Raw genomic sequence first — 21,682 nt, forward strand, 5'->3', positions numbered from 1 at the left:
CCTCTCCAGCCTCCTCTTCTGTCACTACTACTCTGAATTTCTGCCTCTCACGCACCACCCTGTAATTCAGTTAACCAGATCATTCCGATCGTTCCATAAATAGGAAAAGTATGGTAAACAAAAATCAAAAGGAGATGCTGCCAGTGCAATCAGAGAACATTTCTCTCCATTTCTTTTCAACTCCCCTCACTGCCTGTGCTCTGAGCCTCTCATTCTCCCAGAGCACTGCAGCTCCTCCTTCCACCTCTCTCATCAGCTGCCCCTCCCTCTTCCTCTCTGTCTCTGCTAGGTGCAGCATGTATGTGAGCGTGTGTGAGCCAGCAGAGCTGCCTGTGTGTTTACATGTCAGCCTATCAGTGCTGCCGGATTTAGCGCATCTGGAGAGGACGGAGGCATTTTCTCAAATGCCCCTCAGACAAGGGATTCACATCTCGGCATATATCCCTCTTTGCCATTTGAATCTAGCCTGTCTTGAATCCTGCATCCCTGTCTCCATGCTTTTGGAGGCATTTTGAATTTCCTTGGCAACATGGAGCTGCCTGAATTAGAATTCTCTGCATGACAGTCCTGGTAAGTACTCTGTCTCTATGGTGGGCTTTGAGCACTGAGTCATTGGATCAGATTTATTATGGTGCAGTGGTGGGGCCAGAGGATCGCCAGGGAGCAAATTAATGTCAAGAATAAAACTGTGTATCATATGCAAATGTGGCGGGGGATATAAAGAATAAGAATTTTACTCTTAGGAGAACTCCAATTGTTATTTGTGCTTTGTCATTCAGATGGATTTCATTTTGCTGTTTTTCTGTTCAATCTGGGTTTGTACTGAGGGAACACACACACATATGGTGTGTGCTTATAACATCTCACTGTTCAATATGAAGCTCAGATATCTCCCATGGTGTGTGTATATGAATGTGTAGTGCACACTGAACACATTATACTCTGAGAGTTTGGATGGATCCATAAAAAAACAAAACCCCAAATCCAACTCATATATCCTGGCTTCCTGGCTCTTTAGAGCCCAAATAAAGGTGTGAATCTGAGCAATAGAGTGTGTGTTGTGCTCTGCCAGGTTGGTTTCTTGCTGCTTCCTAGTCTGCTCATTTGCATTCGTGTTCCTTCAAATGCCAATAAACTCATCCAGACTGACACTTACACATTCTCGGCAGCAGTTTGCTGTTGGCCATTTCCAGTGGCAAAAGAGGGATCCTATGCAGGTGCTTGATTTGCCACAGGTTACATTCAGCAGATGGATGGCGGGCAGTGTTGATGGAGAGGGTGGGCGTGGGATATGTGTGTGTGTGTGTGTGTGTGTGTGTGTGTGTGTGTGGGGGGGGGGGGGGGGGGGTGACTTTGTTTGATTATTTATGCAGGTCAAATGAACGATCGCTCAGTTTTAATTTTTATTGCCTGTTATATTTGCATCTTCGTAATCATGGCTGCAACGCTTCAGCAGGCAGACAGCAATGGTATGGGTGGGGGGGGGGGGGGGGGGGGACTCTTCCTCTCTGTTCTCAACAGTGCTAACAACCTCTCCAAGCCACAGACCCCCGACAATCTCTGAGTGATGGGCTGATAGGCTCTGCTCTTCACGTCAACATTTTATGAGCTAGACAAAGCTTTTAATTGGGTCCCTGTAATCAGGTTAGAGTGGCTGATTTGACTCTCTACTTTTGAGGTTGGGGGTGGGGGTTGATATTTATGCTTGTCACTGTGTGCACGTCCGCAGCTTCAAAGTATTCAAGCCTAATTTGATGAAGTGAAATAAGCGAGGCACGTTTAGGACTGAGATGTCTGATTATAGCTGGTGAACAGCTGGGTGATTGAATCTGTCACTGCTATTGTTCACACAGTTATTCAGCAATCCACGCCACATATTGTCAGTATCAGCTTGTTTTGTTTGCCAGAGTATGTAACTCTGTGTGACTGTGCTGTGAAATACACAGATTGCGTATCATATACGTTTACATTCTATCTGTATAGCAACACTTTAGTATTGTCCTGGATTCCAGTGAAATTAACAGTGATTGACAAATTTGCACATTTCAGAACTTTTTTGTAATACCTCAGTGCCTAAATTGTGAAGCCCAGATATGAAACAGCTGTAACTGTTAACTCTGTAGGCACCTGCGTGTGTCAGACTTGCTATTCAAACCATCTGAGTAATGGCCCAGGCTTTAATGAGAGACTCAATATTTCAGCCATAAAAAAATGGTAACACGACAAACCAGTGGAAGCCAGTCGCACTGAAATAATGTGTGGTTCATTTCATATTAGATGCTAGCTAAGCATCCAAAGCAACAGTTAAAGCAGAAAACAATTAGCTGCTTCCTTCGCTTTAGGAGTCTAAAAAGATAAGGCACCAGAAAGACATTTCCAGACAGTTTCCTTACTAAGTGAAAAAAAAGCTTTTATTTACTAGGATGGTGAAAATGGAAGGACTATGACGTGACTAAGAAAACAATACGACTGCAGGCAAACCTCTTTGTAACTAAATAATAAGGATTTGATGGTTGCAAGGGATAATAATGTGACACCAATCCTCAAATCAGTAACTATTTTAAGCATTGTTTACAGTGTAGCTGCCATTAACAGGTTGTATTGATCAGATCAGTCATTTCATTTAGTTGTTCATATTAACTGTAAACTACATTCCTGTCTCTGAGCGTTAAAGGCAGCGACAGAGTACCTGACAGACGTATGCATGCATATGACTTAATAGAAAAGACACATAGGCTCTGAGATGCTCGTCGCTCTATCACAGCCACAGGGAACTTGGACTTACTGAGCAGGGTACATTCAGTAGATATTTAAAATTATTGGTATGAGATCAAAAAATGTGGATAGAATTTTTGGATCTTCTTCTCAAACTTGCAATGTTACTCTGTGTATCAATACATGCACAGAATTGTTATAATTAAAACATGATGCATGCACAAAGAGGACTCTAAACTTGCTTTATGGTGACATCTCAATAAAAACACAATAAAGTGCTACCAAGAAACAATGCTTCTAAAATTCTCCAGCATTATCTGATTTACTTCTGGCAAAATAGCTGGCCGGATTCCTTTCAGGGGCGATGTTTTAGTGCGTGAATGAAGCACTACCACACTGGTCATGCAGAAGGGTGGATAGAGTAGATGGTGGAATCCAACACCTTGACTCCAGGGACCACGGTTTTGATTAGTTTTAGCCAACAAAGGCACTTTGGTTGCAGTGAAGTCAGAGGCAAACAAGCCAAAATAATCATTTAGACCTACAAGTTGGCATATTTTATTGGTAATATGTATAAATGTTTTCAGGGGAACATGTTACTGATCTGCAGCACCTCCTTAAAATTATGATCTCATACAAGTACACAGCTTCAAGGGAGAGATATCTTATGTTTGTTTGCGATCCACAACAAATACATGTGTAATGAGCATATTTTCTTCTTTTCCGACTATTTCTCCTTCCCAGGCAGCTACTGATATATTAGATTGGGCAGTACTGGCTACCCTTACAACCCCTAAAATTGCCTTAATAAAGACAAGAGCAGCACACATGCTACAATCTGCTCCATTCCAAACAAAATATAACCCAATAAGCACAATCAAAGAGACTCTGCTTTTTCACACTGCTTTGTTCCACGTTATCACATGTTTAATAATCTGCGATGTAGTCATGTGTATATAATCCTGAAAACAGCTATTTTTCTGACAGTAAGATCAAGAGCAGATCATCAAAGCTAAGCTGTTTGTTGTGTAGTGAATTTACAGTTTTCCCCATTTCAAATAAAATACTAAAGAAGCTGAGAAAACATATGTAGGATAAAGTTACAATTAAGCTATATTTGCAAGCACATTCAAAAGGGACCATTATGATTAAGTGAATGCCACAAATGGCCTCACACTTCGTGAATGGTTACATTTTTATTTAAAGCCTCTGTATGGTCACTGATGCCTCATTTCTTTCTGATCTTTGATACTGGGTTCAAACGAAAGCCTGTTTCACTACAGCTAAAATCAGGGCACTCCTCCACATAACAGTTCATTTGTGATGTCCCAGAAAACAGCCAGAAAACATCTAGGGTGTTACTATTAAAACATTTTCTAAAGCAAGATCCGTGGTGAATGAAGATGCTGCTGCATAATGAGCACCATCAGCTACACTGAAAACGAAATTGCAGAAGTGATTGGGGTGAAGACTGTCAGACTACGTGTTTATACAGTGTCTGCTGGATGGAGAGGTGACAGACAAAGGCAGATCTCTCACAGGATAGTCAAATTTGCGTTCTACAAATATATTCAGAAGGTCACAGTTCTGCTGCTCTGCAGCAGCCTTCTTCATTTAAATTTGATAATAACAGCTTTATGCAAAATATGAGCCAGTCAGGGGCCAGTAGGATGGAGAACGGAGGTTGTTTCATCTTCTTGCATATTGGCAGCCTCAAGCCCAAGTATAACATGGCTTACAACGATATGAAGTCGGAATTAATGGAATTGATCACAGAGAAAATCAGTTGTCTTTTTTCCTACATTGTAAACAGGACAGTGGATTACTGATCTATATTTCTGTAATCTTAGAATTGTAAGGACTAGGGCAGTGAACAGATAAGCCTCTGGAATCTTAAGGCACTCTAACTTCATATTTGTACTGTATCCACTTGCCCAAGTGATTTTGTGAGAAAATCTCTCAAAATCTCTCATTGTGCCTTCTATGATGGCCTATAAGAGGCTTGTCTGCTGTAAAATGCCTTTAGCATGGCACCTAGCCCTTTCTTTTCAGTTTCATCCCAAACATCTTATATTCCCAAATGGTGGGTAGGGGATAAAGGTTTGTGTAATTTCGAGCTCATGCTACTTGACTTTCAGGATGAATGGGTGTTAATGAAGAAAGAACCTCTTTTGTAGTACTACTGTTAGACTGCCGCTGAACCAAGAAACCCATCTGCATGGCAATACCATGTAATAGGTTAAGTATATTGTAGATTTCTTTCCTGGAAAGGATCTTTTTTTAAAGTCAGCCTTCGCTGTGGATCTCGCTGATTTTGCTATTAAGCCAGAAAAAGTCAAACAAGATGTGATTAGCTCTTAACGTTATTAAATAATCAGTTGTGAGACCAAAAATGAAATTAGCAATTAAAATAATGTGATAAAAAATATAAGGAAAATGTCTTTAAGTAGCAAATTAAATCTCTCTTAAATGACATTTTCCATATTAGCACAAAATCAAATGACACTGTAAAATGAGAACGAACAGCGCTGTATGCAGCTTTCATTCTCTTTCAGTTAATTGTATTGGTTCATCAGCCTGTCTGCCTGTGTCCCTCTGGCTCTCACTGGCCTGCCCATAAAGCTGTAGGCAGCTGTTCACAGCTCTAAAGCTTCTAGCACAGAAGTTCCCACACACTGATTTTAAGGTACCTGACCAGAGTATCATTTGGAGAGTAGAGTGCTAGGTAAAGCCAGTCAGACATATAGGTACCCAAAGACACTTATTAAAAAAGGGCAAGCCAACTCCAGAATGAAGGTACGTAATGGACCATTTAGAAGTAAAGAATCCAGATGCATACAGAATGAGTAAGTAACCATGGGTCAGCCTTGGGCAATGTGGTATTGGCTCACATTACTCATAGGAACACCAAAGTACTTGAAGGCTCTTGAGCTATGACTTTTTGTTTTCAAGTCTACTTTCTGAATCCAATGGCTGCTTCAGACAGCAGCTGTATTTATAACTGACCGTAAACTAGCAATTCTGCAAAACAGTTTTTTTGTTTTGTTTTGTTTTGTTTTTCCAACAAAGCAAAATTCAAATCAACCCCTCTAGCAATTGCAGTGTTGGAAGTTAATATATTACATTTCCGCCTGTTCTCATGGATATGGAGAAATGAGCTGTTACGTTTTTTGGTGTGCATGATTTTGTAAACAATCCATTTCAAAAGGAAACATTTCGCGACAGGACCATCAACACAGCATCATGAGTCAACATGCCAACCAAAAATACAAAGTTTTACAAAATGTGACAATTGCTGTATTTTAAGCCCTATTTTATTCTAAAACTAACCAAATGGTAATTTTTGATGTCTAACACTAACAACATGTGAAATGTTTGATTTGAACTTGGATTGTCTAAAGTCAAGAAAACTTGCTCCTCTATCATCAGCCTTCAGCATGCAAATCCATATTTTTTCTTGTCTTGTAATCAGTACACACTGCATGACGGTGGACTCATGAAAAATCATTTTTAAGGACACAATATAATGTAGGAAAATCAATAGATTAAAGGAACTCACAAACTGCTGTGAGACTAGGGTGTACAATAACAGTTGATTACAATTCTGTGTATTTATGATTGCCATCCCGATCTCATGTTTTATGTCTTTAATCAGCTATTTCAAATGAAATTCTAAATCTATATCATGTGTTTCAGCCAAGTCATTTTTTCCATAACCGATCATGACCCAGTTATTTTTAGTTTTCCTATAAACAGCCCTGCTCCCTTCTTGTACACACTCTAGTGTAGGAGTTTAACATTTTGGGAAATGTCTAATGGTAATATTTAAAAGCAAAGTCTGACACCACTGTTGCAATATCAGTCAGATTAATGCAAACCTTGAGGTTAACAGAAACCAAGACAGTAAAATTTAAGCTTTTATTCACACATACCTCAAATAAAAGTCATGCTTGAATAAAAGCATGAAAAAAAGCTTTTATTCAAGCATGACTGACACCCACATGTTTCAGCAGGAGTCTTCTTCAGGGTGTGACATGTAGGTGGAGGTTCAGAACTGAGCGCTTTAGATTTCCCTTTTTGCACATACCTCCAAGCCTGGACTCCAAACAGTAGCTCCTAAATGAAAATAAACAGAACTGAACTCTAATCATTAGTGCTTGTTACACTGTGATGTGTCAAAATGTGGTGTGTGGGGGGCTCAATTCATGTAATTTCATGGGTTCAAATCGGCATTAAGCCGAAAGTGGTTTTATATAAAAATTACCTGACTTGATTCATTATCAAGAAAATACTGGTACCAGTAGACAAAATAGTCTTTATCCGTGGGTGTTTAGCATAAAGAAAGGGTCCACTGAATAGGGTTCACTAAGATCAAAAGTGATAAGGTTAGTCTCGTCCACTGACCACACAGGAGATGACAGAGGCCTTATAGATGATTACTTCCAGACCTGCAGTGTAGTGGATGAACATTTGCAACAATGCAATTTATGCAAACTTGCTGCTGGCCATAACCCTTGGGGTGCCTTTGAGCATAGTGGTGGTCCTGATGAGGTGCTTCAAGGGGCATCCCTTGAAGCAGTAAAGCATACATGATCAAAAGCACCACGCATCAAAGTGAGCACTGTTAAAAGACTGCATGAATTATTGGTTTATTGTGCTGCAAATGGAAAGGTAAATGTTTGCTTTTAGTTTTAGGCTCTCATACTATGTCTGATTTGAGCCAAGTGATGACACAAACAGGATTTAGAAGTGCGCATGTATTAAATATATATTTATTGGCTTGCGACCACCACTACAAGCCACGGTCTGGATAAATTCTGTGTTGGTCAGAGTGTAGTAAAGGTACCCCACAATAGACAGAGTTGGATGGAAAGCCTAGACATCGTTATTTTCTGTTCTATTAGGCACAGTTGCCGGTAGAGAACATGCTGCTGTGATCGCTTTATGTCCCTTGCCATCTTTAAGGCCATTAATCTATAGTGTCACCTGTCAAACTGAAAATTACGGTATTCGTCATGAATGCTTAAGTGTCAGTCCCTGCTCGAATTTGCTGGAGAAACACATTTAGGTTTTAGACTAGTATCAAGGACCCAGAATATCCAAAATTCCACGAAAGTACTCCACGAAACCAGTTGGCTGAGAAAAAGTTCCAGGTGTTACTGTCATGGATTTTGCAGTTGTTTGAGTTCTTATTACTTGTTATGATGGATTATGGGGTAGATCTGGAGTGTAGGTCCCTTTGGAACTTTAAAGTATCACTGCAAGGACTTTTTGTCTCGGGTTTAGCAAGCCGTGGGTGATTTACTGTGCATTACAAAGACATAAAATTGGCTCAGGTTAATACATACTCTAAATACACTTTACTTTTTGCATGAACCGTTGCCTGGAAAAGTTTTGTGCATTTTGATGTCATGCTCAGTGATCACTTTAATTACCTAAACTCCTCCTGGGACAGTCTTTTACCAAAATTTAGCACAGGGGTGAACGTCTTCATTGAAGCAACTTCCGAGGCAAAAATGCCTTTCTGCATGAAAATCTGAGACTGAGAGTACACTTCTGTCAAATATAGAAAGCTCGAGTTTGCTGACCTAGGTGTGTTTCTGCATGTCAACAAGGGTAGTTCCCATGCACTGAACTATTTTGTCGTTCTTTAAGCATTTTTTCCTGGCATGGTGGATAATCAGGCTATGCAGTTTCTTTTTAGGTTTGCAGGGAGTGTTACCTTTGACTTTCTGTGGGGGATTTGTTTTCACAGGATATCTCGTATCTGACTCCTTCTGGAGGATGCTGATTATTTGGCAACATTTACTCTAAAATACTTTTGAGATGTTTATGCTCACCCAGCAAGTATTTCTTCTAATATTATTGCTGGTCAATGAATATCATGTCAGGCTCAGTGCTATCAGCGTATGCTTCCATTTAAACATTCCCATGCTAATCATGAATCACTGAACTTTGGGCTATGTGTAAACTGATTAATTACAATTAATTGTAATTCATTTTGATTTTGTTATTCAATTAATGACAGAAGAACCTTTGGTCTCGATAATTAAAGTATGCGACAGAACACAGAAGGTATCACAAACTGAACTGCAGGTGAAGTTCACAATCGTAAAATACGTCTCTGGATAGTCTAAAAGACATGTCTGCTTTTATCTCCCACAAACACTTCACTTCCACGTAGCCCATAAGCTTATCTTATTTATTTGATTTTTGGTGTCTAAATGTTTGCTTTCAATTTATTGTCAGTTGAACACAAACGCGCCAGTGGAGGCAATCTTTATTTCTTAATCCTATGTGTTTATTTTATTGCTTCTGAGCTGTAGCTTTTTCCTTTTATTCTTGCTGTTCTTTAAACAATTGCAGAATAGCAAAAGTTGTTTGGGATATGTTTGCCACTAAACAAGTTATATATAAAAAGGATGCTAATAAGCAGATTGTTCACAGCAGTAATAAGCAGAATCAAAGCTACAGGTCACCCAACAGTAAAACACTGTTAAGAACACGCACTGAAAAATGAGAGCTGAACAAGATAAATTATGTTTAATTTTAAAATAAACAAAAGTCTTTATTTGGCTTAACTAAATACAGTTTTACATGAGTATGGTTTGAATAAAAGTATATCAAACTTTCACAGAAGAGGACATTAACTCTAATTTAATCACAGTTTCAAACACTTCTACAAAAATGGATCAATAAACAGCACTTCTCTGCTATGTTGAAAATATAGACACGTCATCCGTGTCCATAATGCAGGTGCATCAATAAGTGCAAAAAGCAAAATCATCTATTATATTAAGGAATATAGTCTACAAACTCAAGCTGGTGATTCAAGATGGCAGAAAAAAAAGAAAGAAACTCGAGCAGTCCAAGACTGCAAACAGATCTTTCTTATAAGCGTATCCTTATGGATAAGTTAAGATAGCAGCGAGCTAGAGATAGCTAACCACCACCAAACCTGCATCCAGGTTAGTTAGAGATATTTTGTTGAGAATATACATACACAGACACACACACTCAGAGCCACTATCCAGGATGAAACGACAAAAATCCATGAGTACATCAGTAAGATGGCAACAACTGATCATGTGCTTAGTATCTCAGGCAGCAGAAACCTGAGAAAGAAGAGGAGCAAAAAGAGGAACCATCATGCAAGGAGAGGCCCCTACACAGCATGTACCAGTGGCAGATAGAAGAAGTGGCTGTTGTTAAAAATCCTACCAATAACACTGTCAGTCTGCCCCAGGGCAGCTGTGGCTACAACTGTAGCCTCCACCAGTGTGTGAATGTGAGAGTGACTGAATAGTGGAATTGTAAAGCGCTTTGAGGGCCCCGAAAAGCACTATATAAATGCAATCCATTATTATTATCATTATTATTAATAATACCAAAGTTAAAATGAAAGACATCAGAGAGGCACCGATTATGCATCCCAATATGGCAAAATGTCTCTCTAAAATGTGAAATGTACACAAATGCAGAAGTTGCAGTAAGCTGAAGTAACAACTGAGGGAGATATTTTATTTCAAGCCAACATAAGATATTTTGGGATAGCGTTTGAACAGACATTACTAACACATTTACATGTATATACATATTAGCCAACCAGCTTAATCGTTTCTGGCGATTAAGGACACTGGAATGTACTGTCTTTGTGGCTGTAAATATATTATCTCCCCCGATATCATATTCTGCATTCGTGTCCGTTTCACATTTTTAAGAGGCAAACTGTGAAATGGACATGGTGGACTGGCATGTCCATTACATAGTTTGCCGTGATACTGGGACAGAAGCATCATGGAAGCACAGAAACAAGCTCTAGGCACAAGAACGATAGCGGCTGTGGTCTACCACACCAACCTAATCTCAGGTGTAGGCTGTGCAAAAATGATCCTGAGACTATCCAGCATAAAACAGCAGGGTTTAAGGTGCTAGCAGGCCGGGCATAGATGGAACACCATGACCAAGTGGTTGGCATAGTATACAGGAAGATCTGTGCCGAGTATGCCCTGGAAGTCCTAGGCCTCCTAGGGTGGTTGAGCATGATCGAGCTAAGAGTTTGTGGGACTTCCAAATAGAGACAAACTGACCGGACATAGTAGTGCTGAACAAGCAGAGGAAGAAGGCTGTAGTGATAGATGCAGCTCCAGAAGAGTGCAGTCCTAGGAACAGCAAAGACACTCCACAGGATCCTCAAGCTCTCGTTGAAGACCCAAGCTTATATACTTAAGGATTAGAAACATGGAAACAAACTAGCAAATCTAGCCAAATACATTGATGCTACAACTGACAGTATTTTACCCACCTCTAAAGAAGAAAAAAAGTAGAACAGGTTTAATAACCGTTCTATTTAAAACACTGAAGCATCCTTTCAATGTAAATACTACAACAGACCTTCTAACATTATGCCACACAATAGGTACTTAACAATAACTAAAAACAGCTAAAGGGCATGTATGCACTGATGCATATAGGTCATTTGTCTGTATGCTACTTGGAGACATTCAGTGACCCATTAGCAGTGCACACATTTCTCTCAGTTTTCCCTATATCAAACCACACAGCACCACAAGAGAGGAGATGCAGCGATTCAAGGCAACAAGAGACTAATGGTGAGCCCAGACATGCTTTTGAGAGAAGACTGTGACAGGGTGAGAGGTCCGCAGAGAAAAATGCAAGCAGTCATAAAAGGGCAGAAGAGAAAAGGCTTGTCCACTCATATTCTCCTCCTACACAATGCTTTCAAAAAAAGAATGGAAATAATCAGGGTCACGACAAAGTGTATGTGAAATAGTAGATCAAGCGATAAAATTCTCTCAAAGGAGAGAGCATTTTTTTAAAGCTCACGCTAACATGTAAAGACTATAAACTACAAACAAGGATTGCAGATGAGAGTTTATTTCCCAGCTTTTGTTTCCAGAGTTCCAGCTCAAGGTCAAAACGAGGTGGTGATACAGTGAGTAGATATGGACTGTAAGGCCAGATTACACAGATAGTACCCTTGCCCTTACTACACGCTGAATCATAAATTATGCATGATACTCTGGTTAAAAAGTAAGAAAAAAAAAACACGGCTGCATTCAAGCTTGCTTGTTTTCGATCAGCAGCGACATCGGCATACCTCATCTTCATTCATATTCTCGACAAGATTAAACTCATATTTGGAGCCAAACAGATAATCGCGTTATGTCTTGATAATATTTCACTACAATCTGAGGTTTAGAAATTGACACAGTGGATCAAAGTTAAACATGTGCTTACATTATAAATGGGATTTGGGGGTTTAAATGCAGTGCACTGTAGCTTGTCCATATTAAAACATATTTTGCCAACGTTTTGTAAGAGGCTACGTGCAGTCAATTTGTAAATGCAAGTAATAAGTGTCCATTCTGTCTAGAGATTAACCTATTTTCATTTCATTTATTTATTTATTACTTACAGCTGTTACCAATATCAGTTTTTAGTAATTAAGACTAATAACTGATGTTTTTGCTGCAAAATATTACAGTCTTGTCAAAATGTTGAATAACAGAAAGCCCAAATTAATTCATTTTGACTTTATAGCAGAAACGAGACTAATAATGATTACTTCAGCTGGATATGTGCATGCTGTGCTAACCTGAAGAAGTGTCACTTTCAGCAAATTGCCACTCCTTATGTCCTTTTGTCTGTGCTTTTCTATGTTTTCTTCAAATATTTAGTCAGTTTATCAGCGATTTTAGCTGTGAATGATCATGTATGTTTAAAGCTTGCAAAATTCACATGATGGAACATGTAATGGAAGCGGTTATGTTAATTGATTTGTTCCGTGTCTCTTCCTAAATGACTAAACTATGGCAGAAGAAACGTGAGACTTCCAGTATAGAAGGCTTATCTCTTCTTATCTAGTGGAAACATTTGTTTTTCTTCTTGATCATTTACTGTTCTGACGCTTGTATTGCTCATTAACCACCATGTTTTAAAACAGCGGTCCCCAACCGTTTTTGCCCTACGGGCTGGTTTATGTCTGACAATATTTTCACGGACCAGCCTTTAAGGTGTCGCAGATAAATACAACAAAATAAAATCAGTACTGGTACCAAAATAAGGAAGATTTATTCATAACACATGGGAAGAGACCAAGGGAAACTGAGTTGACGATAAAAGATAATAATGATAAAAACTGATAAAAACCCTGACAACCATAACTTTCACACCCGAGCCTTAACTCTCATGGCCCGGTACCAAACGACTCATGGAGCCGGGCGATCGTGGCTCAAGAGTTGGGAGTTCGCTTGTAATCGTAAGGTTGCTGGTTCGAGCCCCGGCTTGGACAGTCTCGGTCGTTGTGTCCTTGGGCAAGACACTTCATCCGTTGCCTACTGGTGGTGGTCAGAGGGCCCGGTGACGCCAGTGTCTGGCAGCTTCGCCTCTGTCAGTGCGCCCCAGGGTGGCTGTGGCTACAATGTAGCTTGCCATCACCAGTGTGTGAATGGGTGGATGACTGGTTGTGTATGGAGCTTTGGGACTAGTAAAGCGCTATACAAATACAGGCCATTTACCATTTACAGGTCTGTGGCCCGGGGGTTGGGGACCGCTGTTTTAAACTAATTGTTGCACTGTTTTTGGCTAATAATTCTAGAAAAGCATGTTTATCTAAGGGATATCTTGTGCTAGCGTAGCAGCTAGCATAAGCATAGCATATAATATTCCATTATCTGCTTGTGTAGCCCACAAAAATAACAGAATTCCAGTGTGTTGTGCTTCTTGTTCAGTTTGTTTTAGATACCACCTAGAAAAAAACACACAAAAATAATACCACTCTTCATTCAATACTGCAACAACTCAAGTCTAAAAGCACAGATAACATCGTGCATATCTTTGTCATATCAGTGATCAAAATAACAGTATTTGATGCCCTGAGATGAGAATGCACTGCTATACCTGACATCTGCATCGCTATACTTGATGGCTACGTACATTTGTGAAGCCTACCTTCACTCGCTCTAGTCTGTGCTCTTTGCCCTTAGCCATCTGTAATGAAAGGCTATTATTTGGGATTCGTAACCAATCAAACAGAACACAGAGTGGTGACTGCAGAAAGAGGCGACTGCACGAAAGCCACTTTAAACGAATTCACTTTATCAAGAATAGTTTTTTAACAGCATAATAGTGGGAAAAAAATATGAATATCAGATCTGATAATTGGATGACCTCTATTTCTGACAGCATGTTTTTTCCCTCTTTTTTTTCTTTCTTTTTTTACAAATCCCCATACATGCTGGACTGGCGCCCATAGCGTCTGACATAAGCAGCCAGCAGAATGAACAATTCTGGAGGAAGTGAAAATGGAGGCTGCAATTATTTTCCCATTGGAACTACTCAGACCACAATCCAAGCCGCCTCAGATCCATGATTTTAATTAAATAAGAGGTGCAATTTGTATTGCTACGCTGAAAAAAGAGCTTCAATAAAAAGTTGAATTTTTTTTTTTTTTTTAAACTGTTACTGCCTGTTAAGCTAGTCGGGCAGGTCCCAAAATTCACTGCACAGAAAATCTGAAGCATTTTCATATTACATTGTTCTGTAGTAAGAACAGGATCTGGAACACTTATTCATCTTCCACATCTTATGACAACATGATGAATATTAAGACACAGACTATTAACCTCTCATAATGAACTATCATACTTTTGAGAAGGAAAAAACCTCACAAAGATATTTCTCTTTAATCATTTGATAATCATGTGAAATTTTATTTCCTACTTCAAATGTATTAGAGTATACTACTACTTTAGGCACTTAGATGCTTTTTCTTCCCCATTCAAATATAAGGGATTAATTATCAACCAAAACAGAGGTGAGGCCACCAATGAAATGAAATGACAAAATCACTTTGAATGAGGCTCTTTGAAGATTGTATCCCACAGATAGAGCTGTGACTTAAATTGTGTGATTGATGTGAGAAGTAGAGCTTGAAAGTTTTACCAAGTTAAAGTGCCCCTGAGTCAAAATCAAATAAGGGTTTAAAGTCCTCTGACAATCCTCCTCTCTCTATCTATCACCACTTGGCAGCAATCTCTGTTTTATATCACTTCAAGGTCAACAGCTTAGCAACAGCATGGGATGTTTGGGGGAGCCATTTAAAGATGTACCACAGCATTTTTGTCTGATTTAAAAAAAAATGTGTCTATGTGGAGAGACAACGTGTCACTAATATTTGCAGTAATTGTCTTCGGCGCACTCTGAAGACAGAAGCACAGCAGGATTGTTACACTGTGTGACCAAGCCCTTTTATTGATTGGATAATTCCATTACTTGTGAGGAAAGTCACTATAATGAAATTATACGCAAGGAAAAGGGGGTAGGCGGCTTATATCTTTGTGAAGCTGTGCAGATAAAATCATACAAGTGAAACTGTGATTTCCACTGACTTTGCAAAAAGGAGACAAAATATGCCCCACATAGTGTGAATGGGATTTCAACACTTCCTTTTCTATATAGGAAAACATTTCAGTGTTACTGTGCTTTCTTTATTTTTAATGAAAAGTTGATAATTACTATAAGACAAATGTAAACTTATGCAAATACACATACCTTTTAATTCCTAAAATCCATTCCCCCCCCCCCCCCTCCCATGTTTCTACAGGTAAGCAGTAGGATGGTGTTTGGAGAGGCAGGAGGGCACAGCTACTTGGTGGCGTGCTGGCAGCCCATCCTGTTCCTGATGCTGGGCACCGTCCTTTCTGGCTCCACCACTGGTTGCCCTTCCAGATGTGACTGCAACGCTCAGGAGCGTTCAGTCGTGTGCCATCGACGGAGACTAGCAAGTCTTCCTGAGGGCATCCCCACTGAAACAAAGCTGTTAGACCTCAGCAAGAACCGCCTGAAGACCCTGGGGCCTGAGGAGTTCATTAATTATCCTCAGCTGGAGGAACTGCAACTTAACGAAAACGCAATTTCTTCTATTGAGCCTGGGGCTTTTGGCAACCTCATGAACCTTCGGACGCTCGGTTTGCGCAACAATGAGCTAAAGCTTATTCAGCTTGGGGTGTTCACAGGCCTGAACAACCTCACCCAGCTGGATATAAGTGAGAACAAAATTGTCATTCTGCTCGATTATATGTTCCAGGAGTTGTACAACCTGAGGGCTTTGGAAGTTGGTGACAATGACCTGGTTTTTATCTCACCCCGATCATTTCACGGACTCAGCAACCTTGAAAGTCTCAATATTGAGGGATACAATCTGGCCTCAGTGCCCACTGATGCCCTTAGCCATTTGCATAACCTGTTGTCACTTCGATTACGCTATCTCAACGTCACTGTCATAAGGGATTACTCCTTTAAGAGGCTATATCGACTAAGAGTACTGGAGATATCTCACATGCCTTCTCTGGATACCATGACCCCAAAATGCTTGTTCGGACTCAATCTCACTTCACTATCCATCACAAATTGTAATCTTACCGTCATCCCCTACCAAGCTATCAGTCACCTGAGATATCTTCGTTTTCTCAATCTGTCTTTCAATCCCATTCGCACTGTGGAAGGGAACCAGCTGTTCAATCTACAGAAGCTCCAGGCTTTTCATTTGGCTGGTGGAAAATTAGTTGCCATTGAGCCCTACTCCTTCAAAGGCCTCAACCACCTCCGTGTACTCAATGTATCCAGCAATGCCTTGAGCACTCTGGAGGAGTCTGTTTTTCACTCAGTTGGAAACCTGGAGACACTGGCATTGTATGACAACCCACTGGCCTGCGACTGTCGTTTGCTCTGGGTCTTCCGTCGGCGATGGAGGCTAAACTTCAACAGGCAACAGCCCATGTGTGCTTCACCAGAGGTTGTGCAAGGAAAAGAGTTTAAGGATTTTCCAGACATACTCCCTCCTGACTACTTCAACTGCAAAAAATCAAAGATCGAGGATTACAAGGTTCAAGAAAGCCACGTAGACGAAGGAACTACAGTTAATTTTGCTTGCCAGGCCGAGGGTGATCCAGTTCCTGTGATAATGTGGCTGTCCCCGAAAAAGGAATACATCACTACCAAAACGATGAGGTCAAGACTTTCTGTCTCTAATGACGGTACTTTGGAGGTGCGTTACGCCCAAATCCAGGACAATGGCACTTATACGTGCATTGCAAGCAATGCGGCAGGCAACGACACCAAAGCTGCTCACCTTTTTGTGCATAGCTACTCCCCGAATTGGCCCCACCAACCAAACAAGACATTTGCCTTCATTTCCAACCAGCCTAGTGATGAAGGTGCTAATGTGACCCGGGCCACAGTTCCATTTCCATTTGATGTAAAGACACTTATTATTGCAACCACCATGGGATTTATCTCTTTCCTTGGAGTGGTCCTCTTCTGTCTTGTAATATTGTTCCTCTGGAGTAGAGGGAAAGACAATACAAAGTCAAGTATAGAGGCTGAATATGTGCCACGTAAAGAGGAAACAGAGGAGGCCAGCCCAACTGAGGCACCGGTGCAGTTCAACATGAAAATCATGTGAACCTCAAAAGGACATCATGTAAGCTTACAAACTGCAGTCGAGATGCATACTATACTTGCTTCAAATATGTACTCTCTTTATGAGTGATAGAAATTGCACAGCAGAAACGCATCTTGACTATATACCCTAGACTTTTTTCTTTTTTTTTACTTCAGGGACTGAATCTTTCAAAACAAAATACGTGTTGAATTTGAAATATTCTAATTTCTGTAAATTTGTATTGGCAATACGCAATCAGTATGTTAACATGCACTCATTAATTTTGTGTGTCTAACAAAATTGAGGCAATATTTTAAACAAAGCACATGGACTACAGTTTACAAGATAGAGGGATTACTATCTGGAAGGATTGGGAGATTAGCCTGCAGGTCCTTCTATCAGCAGAAAAAGGACTTGTTGTTAGCATCTTGCTCCTGTTTGTTGATTTCTGCTTTCATGGATAAACAAAGCACAGTAACCCATTATTAGAGCCCAGGTTCTCCTTCTTACAGGGCAAAGTTGAAAGCTGCTTCCTTTTGTCCCATCACTAGCAGCTGACAAGTAAGACGTGGATATTTTTAATTTTAGAGATCCAGAAAAAACAGAAGAAAGTGAGAATAGTTAACACTGCTAAATTTGACAGATAAAGAAGCAAGTCATTTTTACACACAGTAAGTATTAAAAAAATCAGAAGGTCATATCAGGACAAAGACGTTGTAGTTTTACCAGAAAGCACATTTTTATATCCTGTTTCTGTGAAATTTAAACATCATTAAGAATCAGTTGGCAGGTTAGAGACAGAGGAAGTAAGTGTTCTTCACCACCTGCTGTGTGTCAGTGAGCTGTGGCCTTTTAACTATTTTCCAAAATCATTAATTTGTGTTTTGAAGTTTTCCCTGTGTTCTCTGCTATGTTTTTCCTTTTAGAAGCCACGTCTAAACACTTCAAATGCTAGGCTGCGTCGCAATGAATTGTCACAGACAAGTCATTTTTGTGAACTGGCTCATTTTTACTGTGTCAGAAAGTTTCAATACCTGGTGTGTTTCCTTTACCAGGTGATGGTCAAATTAGAAGTGTGCATGTTAACACACTGAATAAGAAAAATAAGCCACAGTTTGTGCTCCTTTCAGCCAATAAAAGGAAGTTTGTCATTAAATGTATTGACTTGTTGCGGTATACATATTTTTTCCTGTATTTTATTCTTCCTTGTACATTACGCTATGGCACAATATGAATGCTTTTGATGGCTGGGTTTTGAACATATTAAAATCTAAAGAGCAGATTAAATAACCAGTTTTTAATTTAACTAAACTGAAAAAGAAGGGTATTTGACGACTGTCTTCACATTACTCTAATAACAATTTATCATCAAATGTTAAAAAGTTTATTGGTTTACATATTTGGCAGCTTAAGAGTCATGAACATTTGATCCAAGTCCTGAGATTTTATTGTCACCTTAGATATGAAAAGCGGTGGCATTATTAATTTGTTGCCTTAAGTACCCATTTTCCAGCATGCAGCTGAACAATATTCAGTATTTTGGTACAAAATGGAGCTTTGTGCCTCATAAGGATTTTACATTGTCTAATTACGTTCACAGTTGACGTCTGCTCTGAAGATAATGTGTTCATTAACTCTTAATATACTTGACTGAACAGATGGACAGATGGAAATTCTATTAAAATAAAGAACATTTTATACTATGGAGTGTTTATTTTATCCTCATGTACTATGAATGAATTCAAATGAGTTATATCCTATGCTACAAACAATCTTTACAGAGTCTCTGTAGGAGGCACACAGTAGAGCACTTTTAGATAACAGAATACAACTTCATTTTTAGGTGTTTGATGTTGGTGGGTGCCAAAAGCCCATAAAATCTTACAGTGCATTAAGAACTAGTGCCATATCATGGCCTATAAATTTCTAGTTTTCACAGACATGGTATATGTAATTGTGCACTGCTAATTAAAAGGCATGCCACAGCAAGATCATGTTTAAAATGGGATACCCTATTAAACCATGGTATTCAATTTCTGTCATCCCAGCTCACTCTCTTCAAGCAGACTTTTGCCTTTTTGAACTTCATGCTAAGGTTTACTGTTAGCATGACTATGCGGCAAAGTTCCAAGTCATACGATGCACAGCTACACGAAGCGCACTGAAGAAGTTTACTTTGATCAAAAGTCGCAGTTCTAAATGTTAAGCCGGTCATATTTTTTTCTTTGCATAAGCAGTCATGAGCAATTTTTGATGATTGATAGTCATCACAACAGATGCCCAAAACAGAAATTTATATGAGTGTCAGTTTGACAGAACAATAAAAAACTCAAAACCTGAAAACATCAAGTTTTGTCCGATCTGATCAAAATGACAACCACTTCAAAGTCCACGAGCATCTTTTGTTTGCTTGTGGAGGGGTTAGTAAAAAAATACAGTGGTTTAAATTGATAATGACATGAAATAAAAATTCCACTCATGTGATGCATCTTCAAAAATTTAAAGAGGGTATGTGCTTTATTCATTTATGATCATAATGATATCCAGGCAGATGGAAAAAGTTCAGACAAAGGTGCTAAAGGTTACTGAGTAGAGTGATATTTTCTGAAGAACTGAGAGTGGTAACAAACTGAACTCTAACTTTCATGGTTAAAAAATACAGATTACGCTTTGCCTTTGTAATGCTGATGAGGATAAAGAAGACTAAGGTTAAAATGAGGCTTTGGCAACACAACCATCAGCCCTGCTTGTTCCCTGTAGTGGCAGTGCTTTCCTTTTATGACATCTATGCATGTCACTGCAGCAGTTCCAGGGCAGTCGGGATTAAAATACTTAATAAGAAAGCATCTCAATAACTTCTCCTTCCATTACCACTTCTGTAAGGAGGGATTACGCTTGAAATAAAAGTGCAGCATTTCCTGAAGGCGCATATTTAAGATGATAATTCTTGTTGATAATCGTTGCCATTCGCACAGCAGTGCATATCATTAATGGGAACGTTACAGTGCTTTAAAAGCTTGTTATGAGATAAAAAATGAACATATATTTTTATGCTGCATCTGTGCAACAGATAATAAGCATTTGACTTGCTTCACGAAACTCAGCAATACCTGTTCGCTATAAGGCAGCAATACTCATAAAAGCAGAAAGGAATTTCAAGGACGCACAAAGCATCCCAAGATACAATAGCTTTGTTGAATTCCTCTTGATCTCAGCAGAACCCCCCCCCCTCCCCCCCCTCCCCCAAAAAAAAAAACCTCACTGTTCAACACCAGTTTAAAATAGTGTGTCTGTGATGGAGCCCATTTTCTTCATTTCTGATGGGCTGACACCAAAATTGGCCATCTACTATGATTGATGAAGATTTTATTCCACTTTCACAGTCTATTGCAGCTGCACTAGGAACATGACAGCTACTGGAAGCTGTCCAGTAGCTGGTTTGAAAGAGCGTTTAAAGGACAGAATTTTATTTATACCTCAATTTCAAGCAAGAGAAACTTGCAGGCCCGACTTTATAGAATTACAACTCCACTGTGGCTTATAAAGAGACAAGTAGTAAACAGGCAGACATTGCTGGACCAAGTAATCACTGAAACTTAAAATCGACTCACAAATTGTGGAGAAGCAGAGAAAAATGGATGATATGGCTGAGTAAACTGTGAATGAATGATTTAAAGAAAACAGTATTAGGGATGCACCAATCCAGTTCACTACACAAAGTTTTTCCAGTACTGACTGAAATAGCTGCAGCAGGTGGATATAGTCAATGTTATTCTATGCTTATTCTATAAACTGTCAGCGGGGCACTCGTACACTTGATAGAAGCAAAGCTAATATAGCAAGAAGAGAGCAAACAGAAAAGGGTCAACAAAGTGGAGGTATATATCGTGCTTGTTATGTCAAAAAGTTCTGCTTGCTTGCTTGCAATTGTTTGTTAAATTATCACAACACAAGTGCAAATAGAGGACCAAGCTAGCTGAGAATGATGGGAAAACGGTCTGCTATCTCTCTCGCTCATTGCTGCTTCTCTGTTACTCTCTCACTTTTGAATTTTAGGTTTATCACATGCTGGGAAGCTTTCATTGCACCTGCAGCAACATAATAAGTTGCTCCTCCATCATCTCAATTAACATAATCTACACTTCAGCTGTCGATCATCTGCTGTGCTCCTGGTGTGTGGGGAGGGATATAAATAGGGAAAAAAAAAAAACAGGGTGAAACAGAGAGCAGAGGAAGAGAAGAGGGAGCCTAGCAACTCTCAATGACAGCAAAACAACAAGAAAATCTTTTTTAATAAAAAGTTATTAGTTTACTATTTGAAGCCAGTGTTTAAGTCAAGCCTGATGTGACCTCACACACTAAACAACAGTCATTTCCTCCTCACGGTGATGAATACAGCTAATTAATTTAATACTGGTATTGAATTGGTACTTTGTGTGGTCGTGGTATAAGAATGTGCCGTACTCTGGAAAACAGGTCTAGTGAAATCTCAGAGTTTGT

At 39.5% G+C, this 21,682-nt stretch overlaps 1 protein-coding gene across 1 annotated transcript; it reads left to right on the top strand.

Annotated features, from left to right (window-relative positions):
* Window positions 1-331: 331 nt before the first annotated feature.
* On the top strand, window positions 332-18,837 carry lingo1b (leucine rich repeat and Ig domain containing 1b). The gene is made up of 2 exons (XM_085412000.1): window positions 332-570; window positions 15,344-18,837. Exons 1-2 carry the CDS (start codon window positions 559-561, stop codon window positions 17,201-17,203), a joined length of 1,872 nt encoding a protein of 623 aa, XP_085268126.1. The 5' UTR covers window positions 332-558; the 3' UTR covers window positions 17,204-18,837.
* Window positions 18,838-21,682: the final 2,845 nt, after the last annotated feature.

This window comes from Rhamphochromis longiceps, linkage group LG1 (assembly GCF_057381845.1).
Source record: "Rhamphochromis longiceps isolate RC_006_pf linkage group LG1, R_longiceps_female_GT1.1, whole genome shotgun sequence".
NCBI lineage: Eukaryota > Metazoa > Chordata > Actinopteri > Cichliformes > Cichlidae > Rhamphochromis > Rhamphochromis longiceps.